The following is a 24,376-nucleotide window of genomic DNA, read 5'->3' as shown; positions in this document are numbered from 1 at the left end:
TCAATTAATCTAATTTCAAATGTTCAAAGATGTGAATCACCAAAACCCATCCTCTTGTGTATTTTACATATTTCCCTATGTTATGATTTTAGACTTCAATAGGCTGTAATRCATCCAGTCAGCCTGGAGCTAAGTGCCCTGGAACCTTACTTTTGTGTGTATAAAGTAGTTGTTGTGGAATTGTTAGATTACTTGTTAGATATTACTGCACTGTCGGAACTAGAAGCGCAAGCATTTCGCTACACTCACATTAATATCTGCTAACTATGTGTATGTGACCAATAAGATTTGATTTGACCTCATGAGCTGAATGGAAGCACAGCCTCAGTCAGGATGCAGCTGCACTGTAGTCCACTTCATAGTAATGGGGTCATGCTAAGCAAGGCAGCAACAGATCAGAGAAATTGATTAGCTGAAAGAGCCAGGGCATGCTGGGTAATTTCTCTGCCCCACTGCACAGGTGTAGGATAGCCTGTCTCTGTCTCGTCCTCTCCAGTCTGTACATTCTGGGTGAAAGAGGAAAGCATCTGCTGGTAAAAGAGGACATAATGTGTCGCCACATTGCCGGCGGTGTCATCTTCCACAGGTCTTTGTGATCTCCTTTGATGACCTCCTGAATGTTTTCGTCTTTTTTGTTCTATTTCTTGTCATCCATCACTTTACTATGCGATCGTAGCCCCCCCTGGGTGACTGGATCGTGGTGACCAGGATCAGGGCTGGGCCCTGCTGGCATTAGTGCTGAAACAGTCGCCATTCAGTGTGTCAGCACTGATCACTCTCCTCTGCTCCATCAGTGTTTTCTCTCCTTTTATTGTGCCTCAGATCTACGTTTTTAATGAGAAGATAGTGAATGGACATGTCCAGCCCAACCTGGGAGACCTCTGTGCCTCAGTGGCAGACAGCCTGGATGACAAGGTAAGCCCCAGCTGATCCACGTCTCCATTCCACATTATTATCCCCCCATCTGCATACGTTAGTTGGTTCTTCTTCCCCTTCAATGGCTAATTATGGCATTTTTATGGATGTATTTGTGTCTCCAGAATGTGTCAGACATGTGGTTAATGGTGAAGCAGATGACAGACGTGCTGCTGGTCCCAGCCAAAGACACGCTGAAGAGCCGCACGGCCTTGGACATGCAGATGGCTTTCGTCACGCAGGCCCTTCAATTCCTGCAGAACAGGTCGGAGGAGGACAGAACCATCAAATTAGAATGAGAACACTCCCTTAATGTATTATAAAACTACACTCATGTAGTTACCCCCCCTCCCACTAACATTTCTCTTTGTCTTTCCACTACGGTAGCTATAAGAACTACACCATGGTGACGGTGTTTGGGAACCTGCACCAGGCCCAGCTAGGAGGAGTCCCTGGCACCTATCAGCTGGTGCGCAGCTTCCTCAACATCAAACTGCCAGGGCCTCTGCCAGGCATGCAGGTACTGTACTGCCCCCACACTGCAGCACATTCTGCTAGAGACGACATCAGCGATGTGCACAGCCTTACATAGCACTGTATTATTCAAGATGGTGTTTTTACTAAGTGTAGTGTAGATCCGTGTAGGGCTCCCGAGTGTCGCAGCAGTCTAAGGCACTGCATCTCAGTGCTAGAGGTGTCACTACAGACCCTGGTTCGATTCCAGGCTGTATTACACCCGACCGTGATTGGGAGTCCCATAGGGTGGCGCACAATTGGCCCAGCTTTGTCTGGGATAGGGTTTGGCCGGGATAGGCTGTCACTGTAAATAAGAATTTGTTCTTAACTGACTTACCTAGTTAAATAAAAAACAATACGCACAGCTAAACTCAGCCGTGTGTGTTATAACAGGATGGTGAGGTGGAGGGTCACCCAGTCTGGGCTCTGATCTACTACTGCCTRCGCTGTGGGGACCTGGGGGCTGCCATGCAGGTGGTGAACCGGGCTCAGCACCAGCTGGGAGACTTCAAGACCTGGTTCCAGGAGTACATGAACAGCCCTGACAGACGGTAGGAACCTCACACATACTGTGTACCTCCACTGTGTGTAGTCACCTGGGTTAGGTTCTCTGTTTCACTTTCTCCTGCAACTTGAAGTGCTGTAACACCATGGCTCAGAACACCAAACCACCATTGTGATTGCTTTTCTCATATGAATAGAAACTAATCTGCTTAGTACTCCTCCTCTCTCCAACTATTTGTCTCTGTCTTAAGCTCTGTCTGACCTATGCTGTGTCCTCTCCTCAGCCTGGCCCCCGCCACAGAGAACAAGCTGCGTCTCCACTACCGCAGAGTGCTGAGGAACTGTGCTGACCCCTACAAGAGGGCCGTCTACTGCCTCATCGGGAAGTGTGACATCGCAGACAACCATGGAGAGGTGGCTGACAAGACCGAGGACTACCTGTGGCTTAAGGTGCTGTCTGAATACCAGTCTGTAGCATGTATGTTAATATTACCTGTGTACATGATACATAGTGCCTTAAACACAGCAATACTCCATTTACATTGTAGTCATTTAGCAGATSCTCTTATCCAGTGAYTTAAAGGAACAATTAGAGTTAAGTGMCTTGCTCAAGGGCACCTCGRCAGATTTGTSACCTAGTTGGCTCTGGAATTYGAACCAGCGACCTTTCGATTGCTGGTCCAACGCTCTTAACTGCTGCACTACCTGCCGCCCAGTTAGGGAGGATCAGGTAAAATAGGTTTGCCTCTTGTCAATACTCCCTGACATTAATGTAGACCTGTTCTTTCCATCATGCCCACAGCTCAACCAGGTGTGCTTCGATGACGACGGCAGCAGTGCTCCTCAGGACAGACTGACACTGGCCCAGCTACAGAAACAGCTTCTAGAGGACTACGGTGAGTTCAGAACACTGCAGGATACATGACAGCCAGACTACTGAAGTGAAAATTGACCTGGATACTAATTCTGTTCTAAGAGAGAATACTGGCTAGGACTGGAGGACTCTTAGGGTTGGGCGGTATTCAGATTTTAATACTTTCATACCGTTCCTGTACCATACCGTACCGGGGTATACAATATTACCAGCAGTGCATACGAGCACTATTTCTTTCCAAACGTTAAAACATTTATTTTATTTATTTTGACGCACATAACAAATTAGGCAGAAGGGATCTTGATCCAGGATTGGATTGTTTGTCTCTGCTGTAACCAAGAAGCTTGATCTTACACGCTAGCCTCTTAGCTATCAAGTTAGCAAACCATACCTGCGTAGCTGGAGCCCTGAGCTGGAGATACATTATTAGGCACATTTTAGATAGTTATAAGCAGGGGCGTAGTGGTATTGAAAATCATATGGTCTGTATTTCAAAATACCCCGATAGACGGTATACCGTCCAATCCTAGACTTTTAAAGTAGGGTTGCGTAATGGCACCACTTCTCAGCCCCCCCCTGGGATCTGCTCTGTTCAGATAAAGAAGTGCTTCATTGTTCACTCTTAAAGCTTCAACTTTTCTTTAGTTTTATCCCACAGAGGGAGGCAAAGCTCTCCCACCTGGAGGATGAGTCATGGCTTGCTATCTCTCTCATTTTAACACAGTGTATTAAAAGGTGACTGTGACTCATAGATAAGCCTGCTGCCTTTCAAAATGGCTGATGTATTCATGTTTTCTTCCTACTCAGTTGAACATGAACTTCACTGAGAGGGATTAATGCAAGTTGATGTGATGACTATGTAGTGGAATAGTTTGTTTGAAAATGTTTTAATATTTGTAATACTGAGCAACTACAGGTGACTGCCAAAATAAAGGAAACCCCAACATACAGTGTCATAAGAGGGCATTGGGCCACCACGAGCCAGAACGGCTTCAATGCACCTTGGTATAGATTCTACCAGTGTCTGGAACTTTGTTGGAGGGATGCGACACCATTCTTCCACGAGAAATTGCATAATTTGGTGTTTTGTTGATGGTGGTGGAAAACGCTGTCTCAAGCAGCGTCTTTCAATTGGGTTGAGATCTGGTGACTGAGAAGGCCATGGCATATGGTTTACATCTTTTTCATCCTCATCAAACCATTCAGTAACCACTCATGCCCTGTGGATAGGGGCATTGTCATCCCATGGAGGCATAGCCATGGTAGCCAAAATAATGGCCTGCCCAGCATTTTTATACATGACCCTAAGCATGATGGGATGTTAATTGCTTAATATACCTGCTTTCAATATACTTTTTATCCCTCATTTACGAAAGTGATTAAGTTGTTTTGGCAGTAAATTGCTGACTTTATCTATATTGAATTAGCATGTTCTATATTCCATTTTCCATGTTGTGAATGTGRTCCTAATGATTTTGAGTTTATTTCTGTTCCTTTCCAATCTATAGGAGAGTCCCACTTCTCGGCCAGCCAACAGCCGTTTCTATACTTCCAGGTGCTGTTCCTCACGGCCCAGTTTGAGGCTGCTGTGGCCTTCCTGTTCCGGGTGGAGCGTCTACGCAGTCATGCAGTTCACGTGGCTCTGGTTCTCTACGAGCTACGGCTGCTGCTCAAGTCATCAGGACAGAGYGCACAACTGTGTACGTCCTGTCAGGATACCTACCTGTCTGACCTTTCTCTACATTGACAATCAGTCATGTTCTACAAAGGATGTCTTAGTTCACAGATATTGGAAGGACACTTGACTTACTGTTGCATGAAGTATGTGGTCTTGTTCATTAGGGATGCAAAGCTTGATTCCTTTTTTAAAAGGGGCTTAATTTCTAGGTAAACATCATTGTAGTTTTGAAGCTGATACTTATAAGTGAATGTTTTCTACCTTTCAGTGAGTCAGGAAGCTGGGGACCCCCCTATGGTGCGTCGGCTCAACTTCATCCGGCTGCTCATGCTCTACACGCGCAAGTTTGAGTCCACAGACCCCCGGGAGGCTCTACAGTACTTCTACTTCCTACGGTACGTTACGCTACGTTGCGGCCATCCTCCTAACAGATGCTGTTCTCAGGTGAGGGGACCTCTTCTCTCCACCAGTCCACTGAGTGTCAATAGGACTTGGAGGCATGGCGGTAGACTTCCTACTGTACTTAAGCTTAGTCATGGGCGGATCGATACAGTTGCATATCTCAGTTTTGATATTTGACTCCCAAGTATCTATTTGATTATTTATTTATTGCTACTGTAGGTAGCTTTATCTAGCATTAGTCGGCTGTACCTGCGCCAAAACTCCAGTATTTTTCATCCTAAAGCTTGTTCTCCCTCTTCTTTTTAAATAGTGAGCCAACTTGTTTTCAGCACTTATTTCCRTGACTGATCAAAGCCTTGTTTTCTCATGCTCACTCTTGTCTTGCAGATATATGGTTAGCAATATGTTTGGAACCTCAAATCGCAGTAATATCAAAATATGTAATCACAATACATATGAATAACCCAGTGGGCCATGAATGAGTTCACCATGAATAATACAGGCTTTCACACATGCCATTGGTTGGTTTACTCTTTCTATTCAGGTTCATTTTGATGAGAGCCTTCAGACCTCTATCATTATTTAAAAGATGTAATGTGTATATAATCATTCAGTTTGTTAACCAAATATGTGAATGTGTATCCTCTATTCCTTTTGGACACAGGAATGAAAAAAACAACCAAGGAGAGAACATGTTCATGTGCTGTGTTAGCGAGCTGGTGATTGAGAGTCGAGAGTTTGACATGCTTCTAGGAAGACTGGAAAAAGATGGCAGCAGAAAGGTAATGGTCACACCTTCATTTTCAATTTTGTTATTTAATTGAATTAATTATTATTTATGATCCCTTTTGTGAAAGCATTTGTGGTGCTGCTGGTTTTTCCATTSTGCTCGTGGCACCCCAGAACATTTGTATTCAGGCGGTTCAAAGAGCTGATTGTGAGTTGTGCTTCTCCCCCAGCCTGGAGTGATTGATAAATTTGCCGGAGACACTCGAGCCATTATCACAAAAGTGGCGCTGGAGGCTGAGAACAAGGGCCTGTTTGAGGAAGCAGTCAGACTGTATGAGCTGGCCAAGGTGAGCCGGGCTCTGGGAAAGGTTGAGGTCAAGCTGTGCCAGTGGGTTTAGTCTAGGTGAAGGTACAGGCTGGATAGAGGAAGAGTAGGAAATAATGAAATGTCACATCACATTCCTCTGTTTTTCTCCTCTGATCTTTAGAATCCAGACAAGGTCTTAGAGCTGATGAACAGGCTGCTGAGTCCTGTTATCGCCCAAGTCAGCGCTGCCCAGTCCAACAAGGAGAGACTGAAGAACACTGCTGTTGCCATCGCTGAGCGGTACTATCCTCGCCACCTACTCTCACTCACATACTTACTGTGCATCATTTACATTCTGCATTGCCACTGAAATTAGATAATGTTTGACGTTGCATCATATAGGCTTACTGAAAGCAATTGTTAAAAAGACAAGTGGACCTCATCAAAAGTGGACCATTTAGGCCCAGTTCTAACTTTAGTGTGTGGTCTTGTTTACGGACTCAGGTACCGGACCCAGGGTGTTGCTGGAGAGAAGTCTGCAGACAGCACCTTCTACCTGCTGCTGGACCTCATGACCTTCTTTGATGAGTACCATGCTGGAAACATAGACCGGGCCTATGATGTGAGCCTTATCACCCAGGGCTTCCTGCCTGATGGCTTACAATGCTGTTTATTCAGATGGCATTGAGAAACGTTATGATAGCCTCCTCTCCTCTTAGATGTTAAGTCCCCTATTTGGAGACTAGGGGACATTTTGGTGTACAAAGCTCTCTGTGAACGTCATCTTACAGTGCCAGAAATCCCCATCTCTCTGCTCTCCGCTCCCACTCTCCCAGCGGAGCTGACTTGAAGTGTCAGGTTTCAGACCCAACATTTGCATAGGGAGTGACGTGTCCCATTTYCTTGCCCATCCAGACAAGGAACGATTTCCGGTGTCTGGGAAACTCACATCTGTGCTTGCAATAGCGCACATGAAACGGGATAATCTAGTGGATGCAACAGTAGTATATTGTCAGCCGGATTTAGAGCGCTCAACATGAAAATAATTGTGTATAATTAAACTAAGACCACTTTATCTTGGTCACAGACGGACRAAATCACTTTGTGCTTAAAGCTGAAGKTGTAACAAGTCTGCACACATGGGAATGGTGTCTCTGCGCCTCTTAGTGGACATTTAAGAGAAAATTCTTTCTGCAGTTATGAAAAAGTTTGATCAWATTTATTTTAGTTATCAGAAATGTAAAATCTTTTAGTAAATTGTTTATAATTTTATTGTAACTATATCTTAAAAAACATTTATGTAATTTCAAGCCCTATTGTCCCACTTTTTTTAATGGAAAACAATTATATATGATTTTTCAGATTTTATTTGATAAAATATAGATTTTGGCCTTTACAACTTAATCCCATAAAAATGCATTGAATAACACATTCATAAATGGCAAAAAGGCCAGTAATTTTGTTTATAATAAACAAGGTTTTGAAGTGTCTGTCCTAAATCTAGGAGATATTAAAAAATATATACAGTGGGGCAAAAAGGTATTTAGTCAGCCACCAATTTTGCAAGTTCTCCCACTTAAAAAGATGAGGAGAGGCCTGTAATTTTCATCATAGGTACACTTCAACTATGACAGACAAAAATGAGAAAACAAATCCAGAAAATCACACTTGGTAGGATTTTTTATGATTATTTGCAAATTATGTGGAAAATAAGTATTTGGTCACCTACAAACAAGCAAGATTTCTGGCTCTCACAGACCTGTAACTTCTTCTTTAAGAGGCTCCTCTGTCCTCCATCGTTACCTGTATTAATGGCACACTGTTTGAACTTGTTATCAGTATAAAAGACACCTGTCCACAACCTCAAACAGTCACACTCCAAACCCCACTATGCCAAGACAAAGAGCTGTCAAGAAGGCACCAGAAACAAAATTGTAGACCTGCACAGGCTGGAAGACTGAATCTGCAATAGTAAGCAGCTTGGTTTGAAGAAATCAACTGTGGGAGCAATTATTAGGAAATGGAAGACATACAAGACCACTGATAATCTCCCTCGATCTGGGGCTCCACGCAAGATCTCACCCCGTGGGGTCAAAAATGATCACAAGAACGGTGAGCAAAATCCAGAACCACATGGGGGGACTAGTGAATGACCTGCAGAGAGCTGGGACCAAAGTAACAAAGCCTACCATCAGTAACACACTACGCCGCCAGGGACTCAAATCCTGCAGTGCCAGACGTGTCCCCTGCTTAAGCCAGTACATGTCCAGGCCCGTCTGAAGTTTGCTAGAGAGCATTTGGATGATCCAGAAGAAGATTGGGAGAATGTCATATGGTCAGATGAAACCAAAATAGAACTTTTTGGTAAAAACTCAACTCGTCGTGTTTGGAGACAAGAATGCTGAGTTGCATCCAAAGAACACCATACCTACTGTGAAGCATGGGGGTGGAAACATCATGCTTTGGGGCTGTTTTTCTGCAAAGGGACCAGGACGACTGATCCGTGTAAAGGACAGAATGAATGGGGCCATGTATCGTGAGATTTTGAGTGAAAACCTCCTTCCATCAGCAAGGCATTGAGATGAAACGTGGCTGGGTCTTTCAGCATGACAATGATCCAAACACACCGCCCGGGCAACGAAGGAGTGGCTTCGTAAGAAGCATTCAAGTCCGGTGGAGTGGCCTATGCCAGTCTTCCAGATCTCAACCCCATAGAAAAATCTTTGAGGGAGTGAAAGTCCGTGTTGCGCCAGCAACAGCCCCAAAACATCACTGCTCTAGAGGAGATCTGCATGGAGGAATGGGCCAAAATACCAGCAACAGTGTGTGAAAACCTTGTGAAGACTTACAGAAAACGTTTGACCTCTGTCATTGCCAACAAAGGGTATATAACAAAGTATTGAGATAAACTTTTGTTATTGACCAAATACTTATTTTCCACCATAATTTGCAAATAAATTCATTAAAAATCCTACAATGTGATTTTCTGGATTTCTTTCCCTCATTTTGTCTGTCATAGTTGAAGTATACCTATGATGAAAATTACAGGCCTCTCTCATCTTTTTAAGTGGGAGAACTTGCACAATTGGTGGCTGACTAATACTTTTTTGCCCCACTGTATATACATTTGATTTGATTTACACATATTTATCCCCTTTTTTGGGGTAAGCACAAAGCTACCTTCATACTTCCATGTTTTACCTTCAGGTGAGTCCCTTGACACTTGTGGGGGTTGTAGACCAAAACGGAGAACGACAATGTGAGAGTCTCCCCTTTCCATAATAGTTTTTAGGGCAAACCATTCGGACGCTATGAACGTTTTCCCGAAAAKACCGATTTTTGGGATGTMTCATGGTCTGACAAACACCTTGCTAGCCCTGCCACCTTTCACAGCAGATGCTGAAGTGCGACAGTGGTGGATTGAGACGTATCCAATGCAAAAAAAAAAATCTCTAGTTTAAACTGACAGATTTTGATGGGAATTTTTTTGGTATGTAACTTAGATTGAAGCACTGACTCTAGGGGTTAAAGGAAAGAGTCACCTTTTTGAATGTTATGTCGTTTTTGTGTGTTTAGATGCACAAAAACGATATGTTTAAAATGGGTGAATCTTTCCTTTAACTGTCCCTAACTTCTCCCCTCCAACTCTCTCTTTGTCTCTCTCAGGTGATGGAGAGACTGAAGCTGGTCCCTCTGAGTCAAGACAGTGTGGAGGAAAGGGTCGCTGCATTTCGCAATTTCAGTGATGAGGTGAGATATATATAAGTAGGTGTGTCCAAACTTTTCACTGGTACTGTGTATATATGTACACAATCAATCAAATGTATTTATAAAGCCCTTCTTACATCAGCTGATGTCACAAAGTGCTGTACAGAAACCCAGCCTAAAACCCCAAACAGCAAGCAATGCAGGTGYAGAAGCACGGTGGCTATGAAAAACTCCCTAGAAAGGCCAGAACCTAGGAAGAAACCTAGAGAGGAACCAGGCTATGCGGGGTAGCCAGTCCTCTTCTGGCTGTGCCGGGTGGAGATTATAACAGAGCCAAGATATTCAAATGTTCGTAGATGACCAGCAGGGTCAAATAATAATAATCACAGTGGTTGTCGAGGGTGCAACAGGTCAGCACCTCAGGAGTAAATGTCAGTTGGCTTTTCATAGCCGATCATTGAGAGTATCTCTACCGCTCCTGCTGTCTCTAGAGAGTTGAAAACAGCAGGTCTGGGACAGGTAGCATGTCCGGTGAACAGGTCAGTGTTCCATAGCCGCAGGCAGAACAGTTGAAACTTTGGAGCAGCAGCAACGGCAGGTGGACTGGGAACAGCAAGGAGTCATTAGGCCAGGTAGTCCTGAGGCATGGTCCTCCAAGAGAAAGAGAGAGAGAGAGAGCGCATACTTAAATTCACACAGGACACCGGATAAGACAGGAGAAATACTCCAGATATAACAGACTGACCCTAGCCCCCGACACAAACTACTGCAGCATCAATACTGGAGGCTGAGACAGGAGGGTCAGGAGACACTGTGGCCCGTCCGACGATACCCCGGACAGGGCCAAACAGGCAGGATATAACCCCACCCACTTTGCAAAGCACAGCCCCACACACTAGAGGGATATCTTCAACCACAGGAGAAAGCCCATCCTGAGACAAGGCCGAGTATAGCCCACAAAGATCTCCTCCACGGCACAACCCAAGGGGGGGGGGAACCCGGACAGGAAGATCACGTCAGTGACTCAAGTGACGCACCCCTCTTAGGGACGGCATGGAAGAGCACCAGTAAGCCAGTGTCTCAGCCCTGTAATAGGGTCAGAGGCAGAGAATCCCAGTGGAGAGAGGAGAGCCGGCCAGGCAGAGAATGGCAAGGGCGGTTCGTTGCTCCAGTGCCTTTCCGTTCACCTTCACACTCCTGAGACAGACTACACTCAATCATAGGACCTATTGAAGAGAKGAGTCTTCAATAAAGACTTAAAGGTTGAGACCGAGTCTGCGTCTCTCACRTGGATAGGCAGACCATTCCATAAAAATGGAGCTCTATAGGAGAAGGCCCTGCCTCCAGCTGTTTGCTTAGAAATTCTAGGGACAGTTAGGAGGCCTGCGTCTTGTGACCGTAGCGTACGTGTAGGTATGTACKGCAGGACCAAGTCGGAAAGATGGGTAGGAGCAAGCCCATGTAATGCTTTGTAGGTTAGCAGTAAAGCCTTGAAATCAGCCCTTGCCTTAACAGGAAACCAGTGTAGAGAGGCTAGCACTGGATTAATATGATACATTTTTTGGTTCTTGTCAAGATTCTAGCAGCCGTGTTTAGCACTAACTGAGGTTTATTTAGTGCTTTATCCGGGTAGCCGGAAAGTAGAGCATTGCAGTAGTCTAACCTAGAAGTGACAAGAGCATGGATTCATTTTTCTGCATCATTTTATAACAGAAAGTTTCTTTCTGATTTTTGCAATGTTACGTAGATGGAATAAAGCTGTCCTTGAAACAGTCTTGTAACGCCGAGGTCCTTCACTGTTTTTTTTTTTTAGACGACTGTACAACCATCAAGATTAATTGTCAGATTCAACAGAAGATCTCTTTGTTTCTTGGGACCTAGAACAAGCATCTCTGTTTTGTCTGAGTTTAAAAGTAGAACATTTGCTGCCATCCACTTCCTTATGTCTGAAACACAGGCTTCCAGGGAGGGCAATTTTGGGGCTTCACCATGTTTCATCAAAATGTACAGCTGTGTGTCATCCGCATCGCAGTGAAAGTTAACATTATGTTTCCGAATGACATCACCAAGAGGTAAAATATATAGTGAAAAGAATAGTGGTCCTAAAACGGAGCCTTGAGGAACACCTACATTTACAGTTGATTTGTYAGAGGACAAACCACCCACAGAGACAAACTGATATCTTTCCGATAGATAAGATCTAAACCAGGCCAGAASTTGTCCGTGTAGACCAATTTGGGTTTCCAATCTCTCCAAAAGAATGTGGTGATCGATGGTATCAACAAGACAGTTGAGGGAATGCCAAGAGTGCAAAGCTGTCAAGGCAAAGGTGGCTATTTGAAGAATCTCAACTAAAACAAATCAAAATMTATTTTAAACACTTTTTTTCGTTACAAGAAAAAACTATTTCATAGTTTTTATGTCTTSACWATTATTCTACAATGTAGAAAATAAAGAAAAACCCTTGAATGAGTTGATGTTCTAAAACTTTTGACCGGTTGTGTGTGTGTATATAAAATATGAATGTATATATAATTATACTCAGTATGCAACACTACACTTTCAAAGTGTACATGTAATCTTCTCTTGTCCTTTTTTTCCTACTGTCTCTGTCTTATTCTCATTTGAATCTTCTTCCAGGTCAGGCATAATCTGGCGGAGGTACTCCTGGCCACCATGAATATCCTGTTCACGCAGTGCAAGCGCCTGAAGGGGGCCACAGCAGGAACCCCTGGTCGACCACAGAGGTCCATCGAGGACAGAGACTCGGTGAGGAGATGGTGACTTCTCAGGGCAATACTGGCCATGGGATAAAACCTGAGGAAATGTATAAAGACTTTTGGGGGCTGTGCATTGTGATGAACTGGGCAGTAAAGACATGCCTCTGCTCCATTATGTGATATTTCATTGAATAAGGAGTACTTATTGGGGGCTATCTTGTCTATCTATCTTGTCTAGTTTTTATCTGTTTTCACACATTATTGATTTCTCTGTCAGCTCTAAGATGTCTTTTCTGTGTGTGTCAACAGCAACTGCGCAGCCAAGCCCGTGCACTGATCACATTTGCTGGGATTATCCCGTACCGCATGGCAGGCGACACCAATGCCCGGCTGGTGCAGATGGAGGTCCTGATGAACTGACCCCAAAATACCTTCAAGCCCCAGCCACACCCACCCTTTTCATCAACTGTCAGATTTTGTTTTGCTTCGTCCCCATTTTATGTTTCTTTGTCCTTATTCGTTGCTCCATATTTGTATTTTTTTCATAAATTTAAATAAAATGTCAGTTAAATTTAATTTCTTACGCCTTCATTTAATTTGATTCATTTGCATTTAGTATTTCAGTTTGCTTTTTAAAAAATTATTATTATGCGTCATGGTCATCTATACAATTATTAGTGGTATGAGTACTACCTGGATTTAAAGTAAACTGAAGGAAGTACTGTTAGAGTCATTTGGAATTTTAGATTTTAAAATCAATTGTGCCTTTTGATATTATTTTATGGTAAAAGGCATATTTTGAGATTTTGGCAATGAAGCCCTTTTTTCTATTTACCCAGAGTCAGATGAACTATTGCTGCTAAAACTGCACACTGTACCATAAAAATGGTACCCATGAGTTAATCTGACTAAATAGAAAAAAGGGCTTAATTGCCAGGATCTCCAACTATTCCTCAGACATGGCCTGCCTATAGTCATAGAAGCAACAGGAAATTGGGAATCATATTGAACTAACCATAATCCAGTGGTCCAGGAAGAACTAAATCTTGCAAGCAGTTTTGTCTTCACCAGAAGATGTGTGTTCTACATTGAATCCACCTCCACAGTCGATAAAAATGTCATTTGGAAAAAMCAATGATTTTATCAAGGTATCATGTCAAACTGAAACCGGCAGCTAATACGATTTTGTGGGTGCTAGAACGACAATTCAGCATCCACTGTGTACTCTGTAAATTGGTCAAACTGCACACCCACACATACAAAATTGTATCCCTGCTGGTGGTTATCTATAAGGAATTACATGATGATATACCAATCTTTGCTACTAGTTATACCTGATTGATTTGCTTAGAAAGGTCTGTTTCTTTGGATAACATCTCCCCTTTCTATGACTACACTATCAGCAGCTGGAGAAATACTACTCTGAGTAGGTGAGAGGAACTGTATTGAACGTACATTGTGATGGGCCCTATCATGTATGACACTGCTACACTTATTGGCAGATGGTTAGAAAGCAAGGAAATGCCCTGAGAGAACACAGATGGGAGTCTGCTTGGCTGCGCTAGATTGTCGAGAAGCCTTTCYTCTCAAACTGATTCCATTGTCACCACAGGGGACTTGTCTTCATTATGGAGAGAACCAAATTGACTGTGCAGGCTCTTTTAATGCAGTTTTTTTACTTCACTCACAGCCCTTATCATCATGAGTTCTGGAGACAATGCCCTTGCTACGCACCACATCTSCTCTGGTGAAGATCAGTCTGGAGCTCTCTGTGGAAAAGACATGGACTTCTGCCAAGGTTGATCCACTCTCAGGTGTGTGTGCTGCAGCTGGTGTTGTGAATCAGGCCGATGCCACACACCTGCTATAACCCGGCTATTTCACAACACCAGGGTGGCACTGCACCACTGCCAACGAGACGCCAATGGGCAAGCAACAGAAGCAGCTTTGAGGAGCGGAAGAGTTCCTACGGTTCACCTGATGAAATGTCTGCTGTGATTTTAAATTCACTGTCGTGTAAAAGCATTTGATTAAACTTGTTTTATGATATTGTGAGTTTTTACTTAATTTATTTAATAATGGAGGACAATTATGCCCCAAGGAGGCAAATACACTAATTTATTTGTATTCCAGGAGGAAATGCTTTGTTAAAAAGTTATATTTTCAGGATATACTGTAAGTAATAAAACAAAGTTACATTTTGGCCCAAATGCAGTCAGGGGGATCAACAGTTTTGAATAGTAAGGCTTCTATACCAAGAATTGTCTGCAGGGTCAGCGGTTTAATGGAAACTCAATGAAAGGGAACATATACTGCTGCTGGCACAACATGGTTGCTCAGCTGAGACTGTAACAGTCATTTACCATGGTGTTTTACACAACATGACCAACTGATACCAAGGTCATCCTTTAACTGAGGCAGTGAAGTGGTAAACACACACCAAAACATTCCAAGCATGACTGTTTAGGGGATGACTTTTACATAGCAAGAATGAGGTCACCTGAAAGTTATTCCGTAGTGGCAAGTTTATCAAGATATAAATATTCTATTATTTTATAAGGATCCCCTTTGTCTATTGTTTGGTTTAATACTGAATGGCTGGCCAAAGGAGAAGTCAGGGATCGTTTAAATKGAGATTTTGAAGGTGATGGAGCTGTCTCCCAAACTTGTTGCCTTTCCATGTCTTCAATATAAATATTTTCAATTTCTCCCATCCTTGGGAGGCCCCTTTACATCAATATGGAATAAGAGGAAGGTAACAGTTCCTCCTCAGAAGCAATACCTTATGGAGAAGGGTTTACCTCTTCTATCTTTGTGACTTTCTGCCAAGGTTATCTTGCCTTAGATCACAAGTTAATCTATGTAATAAGGAGGTTCACAAGCCCTCAGGGGGTTAGTTATAAATACAAATTGCTCTCATGGAGTTCCAAATAGGTTTAGTGAACTGAACATTGACTTATCTCAACATGGCCAAAGGCACTTCCTGCCTTTTTCAAGACATATAAAGCCCCTCATGCCACCATTTGTTTCCTATTACATGAAAACTTTGGTCTTCCACTCCAAATGGAAGAAGTACCAGCAGCACCAAATGAGGGGATAAGCCTTTCTGCTCTTAGAAGCCAGTTCTCCGTGAATGGGGAAGAAGGACCCAAGTATGGCTTTGATGGCAGCAGATATCACTACGGCGATGGGACCAGCGTGGCTTCTCAGAACTCCACACAGATCCTCACAGGTTACGACACTCTGGATGTTGGCCCAAATTATGACTTCTATGCGAACACAAATGTCCAAGGGAGGGTGCGTCGATCAAGACCATCCCTCTTTCAGCTTCACTCCAACATTGAAGTAAGTTCGACACATTTGGCCTCTAGGCAACACACCTGCAATATGTCAGGCCTTCTATACTGTTTTTTTAATACTGCAAATTGTACAGACTGATAGACAGTATGGTTACATCCCTATTTCCCCTAAACCACCCCTAAGGAGGATTCCTGTCCCCCTCCTCTGTATGAGGAGACCAACACAGGCAGAACACCTGGGGACAGCTCAGAAGATGATGTTGACGAGCCTCAGTTAGAACCCACCAGGTTTGGATGGGTGAAGGGAGTCATGGTAAGACACGACAGACACAAAACAACTGAGATTCCATACAACACTATACATAATCCATTATACTGGTAGTCATGACAACATGCTAAGGAGAAGTGAATTCCCCCTAGATCCGCTGCATGCTCAACATCTGGGGGGTGATCCTGTACCTGCGGCTGCCCTGGATCACTGCGCAAGCAGGGATTGGTGGGTCAAGCGATAGGTCTCAACGCTTTTATTTCATTAAAGTGTCAATTTTTGCATTGATGGTGATTGTGTATTTCTGGGACTGTATTTGTATGGTTTACTGGATTGTATGTGATATTCCTCCTCTTAGGTTTGACCTGGGTCATCATTCTGCTGTCCACCTGCATCACTGGCATCACTGGCCTGTCCACCTCCGCCATCGCCACCAACGGAAGGGTCAAAGGAGGTGCATTATCCCTTCGCTGAAATAATACAATAATAACACAGGTTCAAGCTGGCCCTGGCCTTTTGGGGGGCCCTAAGTGATTTGGTTGGTGGGCCTCCCACCTCATGGCAAAACATTTTAGTGGCCCCCCTCTTGATGGCGGAGAGAAACATTTAAGTTTTAAAGTTAATTTCACCAATTTTGCCATGAGGTGGAGAGAAATGTTTGGCGTTTTAAAGCTATTTTTACAGTAATTCTTCACATATTGCCATGATTTATGCCATGTTATTAAGGATTGGATTTTTTTTTAACTGAGTGAGAATGACTAACAAAATCACCCCTGGAGGTCAGGGCCCCTGGAGGTCAGGGCCCCTGGGCACGTGCCCTGCATGCCTGGTCGGTATTCGGCCATGATTACTACATGTTTAGATAACTGGCTAGATGAACTACCAATCTAAAAATTGTTAGCTGACATGGCTAATTGAGTGACTGTCAGTGACTGACATAACAAGAGAAAAGTTCCTAAACCGCTTATGTTGCTTATGCCTGGGGCCGGCTCTGTACAGGCTTCTTATACTCAAATATTTACAACACTGATCCTCTTTTGTCCCTCTTGCAGGTGGAACCTACTTCCTAATCTCTCGTAGCCTGGGGCCAGAGCTGGGAGGATCCATTGGACTCATCTTTGCCTTTGCAAATGCTGTGGCGGTTGCCATGCACACTGTGGGCTTCGCTGAGACTGTGCAAGCATTGATGCAAGTCAGTGTGTTTTCACATAGGCCTATACCCACATCACTTATAGCCAACCTCTGAGTTGGCGTTCCCTTTTTAACTGTACCCTTGTTTTAATTTGTCTCCCAAACCTCCCACCTCAGGAGAGTGGTGCTAGCATAGTGGACCCCATTAATGATATTCGCATCATTGGAGTGATCACTGTCACATGTCTGCTGGCCATCTCATTGGCTGGGATGGAATGGGAGGCCAAGGTCTGTTCAAACTGCCACTAGGAGGCACTCTTTCTAAATAACTACAGAACATGCCTTGTCACAATAGACCAGGTCTGATGTTAGAACTCAATACAGTTGGTTGATCCTGGCCATTTTCTATGAATTTGTAAAAKACATGTTTTACTATAAGATGTATTTAATTTGTTTGGGAAGGATTGTTTATTGTAAGCCTCTGACTATGGAGTCTCTGGATAGATGGCATGTTATCATGTGGTGCATTGTGTTCTTTGCCAACTATACAGGCCCAGGTTCTCTTCTTCATCGTCATCTTGGTGTCCTTTGCTAATTACATAGTGGGGACCATTATTCCCGCTACACCTCAGAAGCAAGCCAAGGGCTTTTTCAGTTACCAAGGTCAGAGCTCCATGGCATTTCGACAGAGTGTTGTGAATTTCATATGTCATATTAGATTCCAGTTATTTTTGTTTTCCTCTATCATTAAAATAGACACACTAACTATTCTTTCCCCTCAGCGGATATATTTGCTGAAAACTTTGTACCCAGCTGGCGTGGGCCTGAAGGCAACTTCTTTGGCATGTTCTCCATCTTCTTCCCCTCAGCCACAGGGATCCTGGCAGGAGCCAACATCTCTGGGGACCTAAAGGCAGGTTCCTTACTCTGATCTCTCTATAAATGTCTACTGTATATTCTCCTCACTCTAGGAGAGAAGGGCTCTTTGGATGAAAGGGAGATGTTTAATTCAGATGCTTATTATAGCAAATGTTTGACTGTTGACTAGTCATTATATATCCCCCCCTTATTTCTACACAATATAGGACCCTACAGTAGCTATTCCAAGAGGAACATTGATGGCTATATTCTGGACCACTTTATCTTATCTCATCATAGCAGCAACTATTGGTGAGTTGTACACATGCACAAAGTGTCTCCTCATGATTTTATTGGTGCTTCCTTTCTGTCAATATGTGCTGTGTATGGGCCTCTCTCTGTCCTGGTTTAGGAGCCTGTCTGGTACGAGATGCGTCTGGAATCATGAATGACACCTTGACCATGTCTAGTGCTGATAGCTGCCAGGGTCTGGCCTGTCAATACGGCTGGGACTTCACTAACTGTATTACTAACAGAACCTGCACTTATGGCCTCAGCAACCAGTACCAGGTGACCTAATACAAATGATTGATTACCATGTTTCAATGTTCAATGCACAAGTATGGCCTTGGTGCATTGTATCTGTTTCACTTCCCCTTCTTTCTGTGGTCAGAGTATGAGTTTGGTGTCAGGGTTCGCCCCTCTGATCACTGCTGGGATATTTGGGGCCACTCTCTCCTCAGCCCTGGCCTGCCTGGTCTCTGCACCCAAAGTCTTCCAGGTAGGTTTTCTTAGGGAAACMCGTTTACTGCAAATAAAGAGGCATTGTGTGTTATTCTATTAGCATTATCTTGTTCTCTTCTCACTTACAGTGTCTCTGCAAAGACAACCTGTATCCAGTCATTGGTTTCTTTGGGAAGGGTAATGGAAAAAACGACGAACCAATCAGAGGCTACGTCCTGGCGTACATCATTGCTGTCTGCTTCGTTCTCATTGGTATGATAAAGACCTGTCAAGATAGATGCAGAGTGAAAAGGATATGTTATTACAGTAACACAGCCCTGCCCTGTCTTCTCACCCTTCAGCTGAGCTCAACACCATCGCTCCCATCATCTCTAACTTCTTCCTGTGCTCCTACGCTCTCATCAACTTCAGCTGCTTCCATGCCTCCATCACCAACTCCCCAGGTCAGGAGCTCAACCATGATGTCATGACCAGGACATGGTGTCATGACCAGGACATGGTGTCATGACCAGGACNTCATGACCAGGACATGGTATCTCAACCAGGACATGGTATCATGACCAGGACATGGTGTCATGANTCATGATCAGGACATGGTATCATGACCAGGACATGGTATCATGACCAGGACATGGTATCTCAATCAGGACATGGTATCTCAACCAGGACATGGTATCATGACCAGGACATGGTGTCATGACCAGGACATGGTGTCATGACCAGGACATGGTATCATGACCATTAAAAGTCCTGCTCTGATGTTCTAACCTAACACCTGTTACAAAAGAAACAAATTCAGTATCTTATTGCCTAATTATATTTGCGTCATGTTCAATGTGTGTGATTGACTGTGTTGCAGGCTGGCGTCCCTCCTTCAGGTTCTACAGTAAGTGGATGTCCCTGCTGGGTGCCGTGGTGTCTGTGATCATCATGTTCCTGCTCACCTGGTGGGCGGCGCTCATCGCTATTGGCATCGTCATCTTCCTGTTGGGATATGTGCTCTACAAGAGACCCTGTGAGAAAACACACACATATAAAGTTTCAAATTCATTCCCCCCATAAAATATGTAGCAGGTTTTTGGCAAGCATTGTTTTTCATTGAATATTCACCAACTCAATCGGTTATTGATTTATTTTTAGCTGTAAACTGGGGATCATCAGTACAAGCTGGGTCATACAACATGGCATTGTCCTACTGTGTGAGCCTGAACCAGGTGGACGATCATATCAAGAATTACAGGTCAGACCTGATCTCTCTCTGAGGACCTAATGAGAACAATGTCAGCCTTTTGTTGCTGTTCCAACTGAATAACCATTTCTCACTTTGTATGTGATTTTCTTATTCCCTTTATTCTTACCTTTCTCAGACCTCAGTGCTTGGTCCTCACTGGTCCGCCCAGTTGTCGTCCTGCATTGGTCGACTTTGTTGGAACCTTCACCAAAAATCTAAGCCTGATGATATGCGGGAATGTTGTCACTGTGAGTTTTCAACTTGAATCACTGTACAGGGATCATTAAGGGTTGCCCTATTACCCAGGCAAAGTGACCYGAGCAGTCACGCAAGTTGAGCCTGCTCTGAGGTTGCCCCAGTAGTCAAGTATTTATTTTACTGATAACAACCAAAATGCTAAGAATTTCAGTAGTCTGGTCTTTCTGGTTCCTCCATTGTGTGTGGGTGAAAATAGCTACTTTACATTTCCAGGCAAGTGATCACAATCTTCTGGCAACCAAAAAATACTCCTTCATGAATATGTTAATGTTAATAATATAGCAGATGCTTTTATCCAAGTTATTTACAGTCATGCGTGGATACATTTTTAAGTATGGGTGGCCGCAGTGGGAATCAAACCCACGACTGTTGGCGTTGCCACCACCATGCTCTACCAACAGAGCCACACAGAACACAATGGCAATTGTTGATTGTACATTGCCTATTTTTATATTCTATGTCATTAACCTCTAACTCCCTCTGTCACCCTGCTGCTGTGTCAACAGGGAGGTCCTTCTCCCGCAACCTTGGACACTGCCAGTAGCAACAGTCATGTTACCTGGCTGAACAAACGGCAGATCAAATCCTTCTATCACGGTGTGGTGGCTAATGACCTGCGCACTGGGGTTAAGATGCTGCTCCAGGTGGGCCAACTGCCAAGCCTTATCTATCAGGTCCATTTCATCATGTGGTTTTACTGAATGTGGATTTACTGAATGTGTTATACTGTGTCTAACTCCAGGGTGCAGGTTTGGGTCGGATCAGGCCGAATGTCCTCTTGACGGGCTTCAAAAGGGACTGGCGTAAGGACAAACCATCCTGCATTGACAACTACATTGGAATTCTACAGTGAGTGAATCACTCAATCAAATCAGCAAGATGAGTTCATAATGGATGTGACGGAGTAAGGATGCAGTTTAATATGTCTTTGTGCATTTGTTTCAGTGATGCGTTTGACCTGCAGTATGGAGTGTGTGTGCTGCGGATGAGGGAGGGTCTGGACGTGTTTCGGCAGGCACAAACACACGGTGAGGAACCCAACAACCATGAAGATGTCATGTTCTTTTACAATATATCTTTATTTATCATTGCTTCCTTTTATTGCAGTTAACCCTGGGTTTGAGGCAAGCCCAGAGAGCAGTGTCAACACCTGTGTCCCCCCTGCACCCCCTGCAAACTTTTCATGTATGTATGATCATATTTAGAGTATACAGTTTGTAGTCTATGACATTCCTATTTTTCTATAGTATTGACAGAGATATTTTGTATTGGTTATAGTGGACCCTGATGCCATGGTGACTGAGCCTCAGCCTCAGCCTTCTACTGTGTTCCAGTCTCAGCAGGGGAAAAAGACCATTGATGTGTACTGGCTGTTCGATGATGGAGGTGAGATTATTGTTCTGGATTTCATTGTGCCCTTCCACAAATCAAATAGGTTTTATAACATAGTCAGATTGATAATGTGGGGTCATAAATCATACAATGTTGTTACATGCCAAGTACCCCAGGTCAGAGAGATAACATAGGATAGAATTATGTCATGGTCACATCAGGCAGAGGGGTCTATGTTATGTGTGAAAGGTAAATGTTAAGTCTGTTGTGCTCTTAAAGGTCTGACATTGCTACTTCCCTACCTGCTCACACGGAAGAAGCGCTGGGCAAGGTGCAAGGTACGCGTCTTTGTGGGCGGAGACATCCAGCGAAAGGAGGAGCAAAGAAAAGAGTGAGTGTAGTGTGTTTAAGGCCATAGTGTGTGGTAGAGACATGATATCATGATATCCCCTTGGCCTTTCATCCTCCTTTGAATATAAGCATTTCGCTGCACCTGCAATAACATCTGCAAATCTGTGTACGCGACCAATAAACTTTGATTTTGATTTGAATAGTTCAACTGACCATGTCCTTGTGTCCAATTTTAGAGTCATGGACCTCATCAGCAAGTTTCGCCTTGGTTTCCATGACGTTGAGGTTCTGCCTGATATCAATGCGAGACCACAACCTGAACAGTATGGTTCCCTGTCACTCACTATATACTGTATAATTGTTACTATTCAGAATTGTACTTTCTTATTATTGCATAAGAGTTCAGTTGCACAGTGATTCAACACCCACAATTATTAATTTAATCTACATCCATTCACAATGTATGCAGGGCAATGCTCTGTTGAGACCCTTTCCTCTTTCTTTCTCTGACAGTGTGAGGCGGTTTGAGGATCTGATAGGGCCCTACAGGATTAACACAGCCCAGAAGGATGGACATGTAACAGCTGAGCAGCTGAATCAGGACTGTCCCTGGATGGTGTCTGATGAGGAGATAGAGACAAATAAGCCCAAGGTGACCATTATCTGGGTTTCATTGGTCAGGACTACTCTATTGCCAAACTTTTAAATGTAGCATAGCTAGATGTGGAACATTTGGTTATGACAGTTTCACTGTTCTCAGACAGACTGGTTACAGTCCCTTCTAAATATGTGTTTGTGCACCAGACCCTTCGACAGATTCGTCTGAATGAAGTTCTTCAAGATTACTCAAGGGACGCCGCCATTATATTTGTGTACGTACTCTGTTTTTGCAAACCAGATGTTTTTATTACATTCATTGACTTGAACCCACCCCATCCCATGACAAAGCTAACACAGGTGAGAGTGATAACGGATCTATGTTCTCTCATTGACAGGACCATGCCTGTGGGAAGGAGAGGGCAATGTCCCAGTGCTCTGTACATGGCATGGCTGGAGACTTTGTCTCGTGACCTGCGCCCACCAGTCTTACTGGTGAGGGGAAACCAAGAGAATGTGCTCACCTTCTATTGTCAGTGATATCTGTTTTAACCATGTTCAATGAAATCCCCCAATGGTCAAGGAAAATAACATTGTTATTGTCATAAATGATAATGCATTAGATGTGCTCTGGTAGAAGTCGTCTGGTTATGACATTTCACTTCATTCATTATCATCAGTACTAGACACATTAGCCATCTGTGAAAAATGTGATTAGATTTAACGTCATCATCATTATCATCATCATCAGTACCAGAAGCATTGTTGTCATTATCATCATTAAGCAGTAGTAAAAAAAAACATTCTTGATTGTTAAACGTGTGCTTGATGATAGAAGTTTTGAAGTGTAACACCAGTGTGTATTTTTAATTGTCTATACATTTTTATTGTGCCTATTTAATTTGGAACGTAAGCAACACAGGTAAATGGGATAACTAGGCTTCTTGTATTGTGTACCCCCTTGAAAACATCCCAATGTCACAATCATCATTCCAGATCATTCCAGTTTGAAATTGAAATGTCCCCTTGAGTCCCCTGAGAAAAACAGTAATCTTATCAAACAAAGTAAGAACTTTTTTTCTATTCAAATGGGTATAGAATACACAGAGGTGTAAAGTAAAAATACTTTAAAGTACTACGTTTTTTGGGTTATCTGTACTTTACTTTACTATTTATATTTTTGACAACTTTGACTTTTACTCTGCTATATTCCTAAAGAAAATAATGTACGTTTTACTCCATACATTTCCCCTGACACCCAAAAGCCCTCGTTACATTTTTAAAGCTTAGCAGGACAGGAAAATCATCAAATTCACACACTTATCAAGAGAACATCCCTGGWCATCCCTACTGCATCTGATCTGGCAGACTAACTAAACACAAATACTTTGTAAATTATGTCTGAGTGTTGGAGTGTGCCCCTGGCTATCAGTAAATAAAAAATATAAAAATAATTGTGAAGTCTGGTTTGCTTAATAGAAGGAATTTGAAATGATTTATACTTTTACTTTTGATACTTAAGTATATTTTAGCAATTACATTTACTTTTGATATTTAAGTATATTTAAAACCAAATACTTTTTGACTTTTACTCAAGTAGTATTTTACTGGGTGACTTTTACTTGAGTCATTTTCTATTAAGGTATCTTTACTTTTACTCAAGTATGACAATTGGGTACTTTTTTCACCACTTTTTTCACAMCTAAGGGCATTTTAGGGTAATATAATGCGCTTTAATGTCATGTGTTGGGACAGCCTGCAAGACCTAAAACTGAGAGAATGTGAACACACGGCGTTAACTAGGGAATAKACTTATTTTCAAGTGGGGTCCCCTGTATTTTCTACTGTCAATTTGGGGTCGTGTGCAGAAAAAGTTTGCGAACCGCTGATGAACTTCAACTTCATAGCTAGTATGTTAATCTTTGCAGAGCGTGTGCAATACAGACTGCTCCTG

At 43.2% G+C, this 24,376-nt stretch overlaps 2 protein-coding genes and 1 long non-coding RNA gene across 5 annotated transcripts in view; 2 read left to right on the top strand and 1 right to left on the bottom strand.

The window, feature by feature from the left end:
- LOC111962352 (nuclear pore complex protein Nup93) overlaps window positions 1-12,929 on the top strand; it is a 33,774-nt gene extending 20,845 nt beyond the window's left edge. For all 3 annotated transcript variants that reach the window (XM_023985386.1, XM_023985387.2, XM_023985388.2), the window contains exons 7-21: window positions 823-915; window positions 1,041-1,180; window positions 1,303-1,435; window positions 1,825-1,982; window positions 2,220-2,385; window positions 2,738-2,831; window positions 4,318-4,509; window positions 4,756-4,882; window positions 5,554-5,671; window positions 5,849-5,965; window positions 6,107-6,225; window positions 6,430-6,547; window positions 9,592-9,675; window positions 12,274-12,402; window positions 12,663-12,929. In XM_023985386.1, coding sequence (XP_023841154.1) covers window positions 823-915; window positions 1,041-1,180; window positions 1,303-1,435; window positions 1,825-1,982; window positions 2,220-2,385; window positions 2,738-2,831; window positions 4,318-4,509; window positions 4,756-4,882; window positions 5,554-5,671; window positions 5,849-5,965; window positions 6,107-6,225; window positions 6,430-6,547; window positions 9,592-9,675; window positions 12,274-12,402; window positions 12,663-12,773 — 1,899 coding nt within the window. In that variant the 3' untranslated portion in view covers window positions 12,774-12,929. The remainder of the gene's footprint in view (window positions 1-822; window positions 916-1,040; window positions 1,181-1,302; window positions 1,436-1,824; window positions 1,983-2,219; window positions 2,386-2,737; window positions 2,832-4,317; window positions 4,510-4,755; window positions 4,883-5,553; window positions 5,672-5,848; window positions 5,966-6,106; window positions 6,226-6,429; window positions 6,548-9,591; window positions 9,676-12,273; window positions 12,403-12,662) is intronic.
- LOC139027573 (uncharacterized) overlaps window positions 1-24,376 on the bottom strand; it is a 102,334-nt gene that overhangs the window by 59,340 nt on the left and 18,618 nt on the right. The gene's annotated exons all lie outside the window — the stretch shown is intronic.
- slc12a3 (solute carrier family 12 member 3) lies at window positions 15,395-23,876 on the top strand. The gene is made up of 26 exons (XM_023985385.2): window positions 15,395-15,698; window positions 15,837-15,965; window positions 16,073-16,148; window positions 16,279-16,374; window positions 16,973-17,112; window positions 17,229-17,339; window positions 17,603-17,714; window positions 17,834-17,964; window positions 18,137-18,221; window positions 18,322-18,479; window positions 18,583-18,690; window positions 18,782-18,905; window positions 18,995-19,096; window positions 19,513-19,668; window positions 19,794-19,893; window positions 20,021-20,132; window positions 20,649-20,786; window positions 20,885-20,991; window positions 21,088-21,170; window positions 21,250-21,327; window positions 21,421-21,528; window positions 21,754-21,865; window positions 22,062-22,148; window positions 22,339-22,477; window positions 22,630-22,697; window positions 22,821-23,876. The coding sequence occupies exons 1-26, from the start codon at window positions 15,417-15,419 to the stop codon at window positions 22,960-22,962; spliced, it is 3,084 nt and encodes a 1,027-aa protein (XP_023841153.1). The 5' UTR covers window positions 15,395-15,416; the 3' UTR covers window positions 22,963-23,876.

The sequence above is a fragment of the Salvelinus sp. IW2-2015 genome, linkage group LG4q.1:29 (assembly GCF_002910315.2).
Source record: "Salvelinus sp. IW2-2015 linkage group LG4q.1:29, ASM291031v2, whole genome shotgun sequence".
NCBI lineage: Eukaryota > Metazoa > Chordata > Actinopteri > Salmoniformes > Salmonidae > Salvelinus > Salvelinus sp. IW2-2015.
Note: the sequence above shows the minus strand (reverse complement) of the source record. Positions and strands in the feature narration are given on the sequence as shown.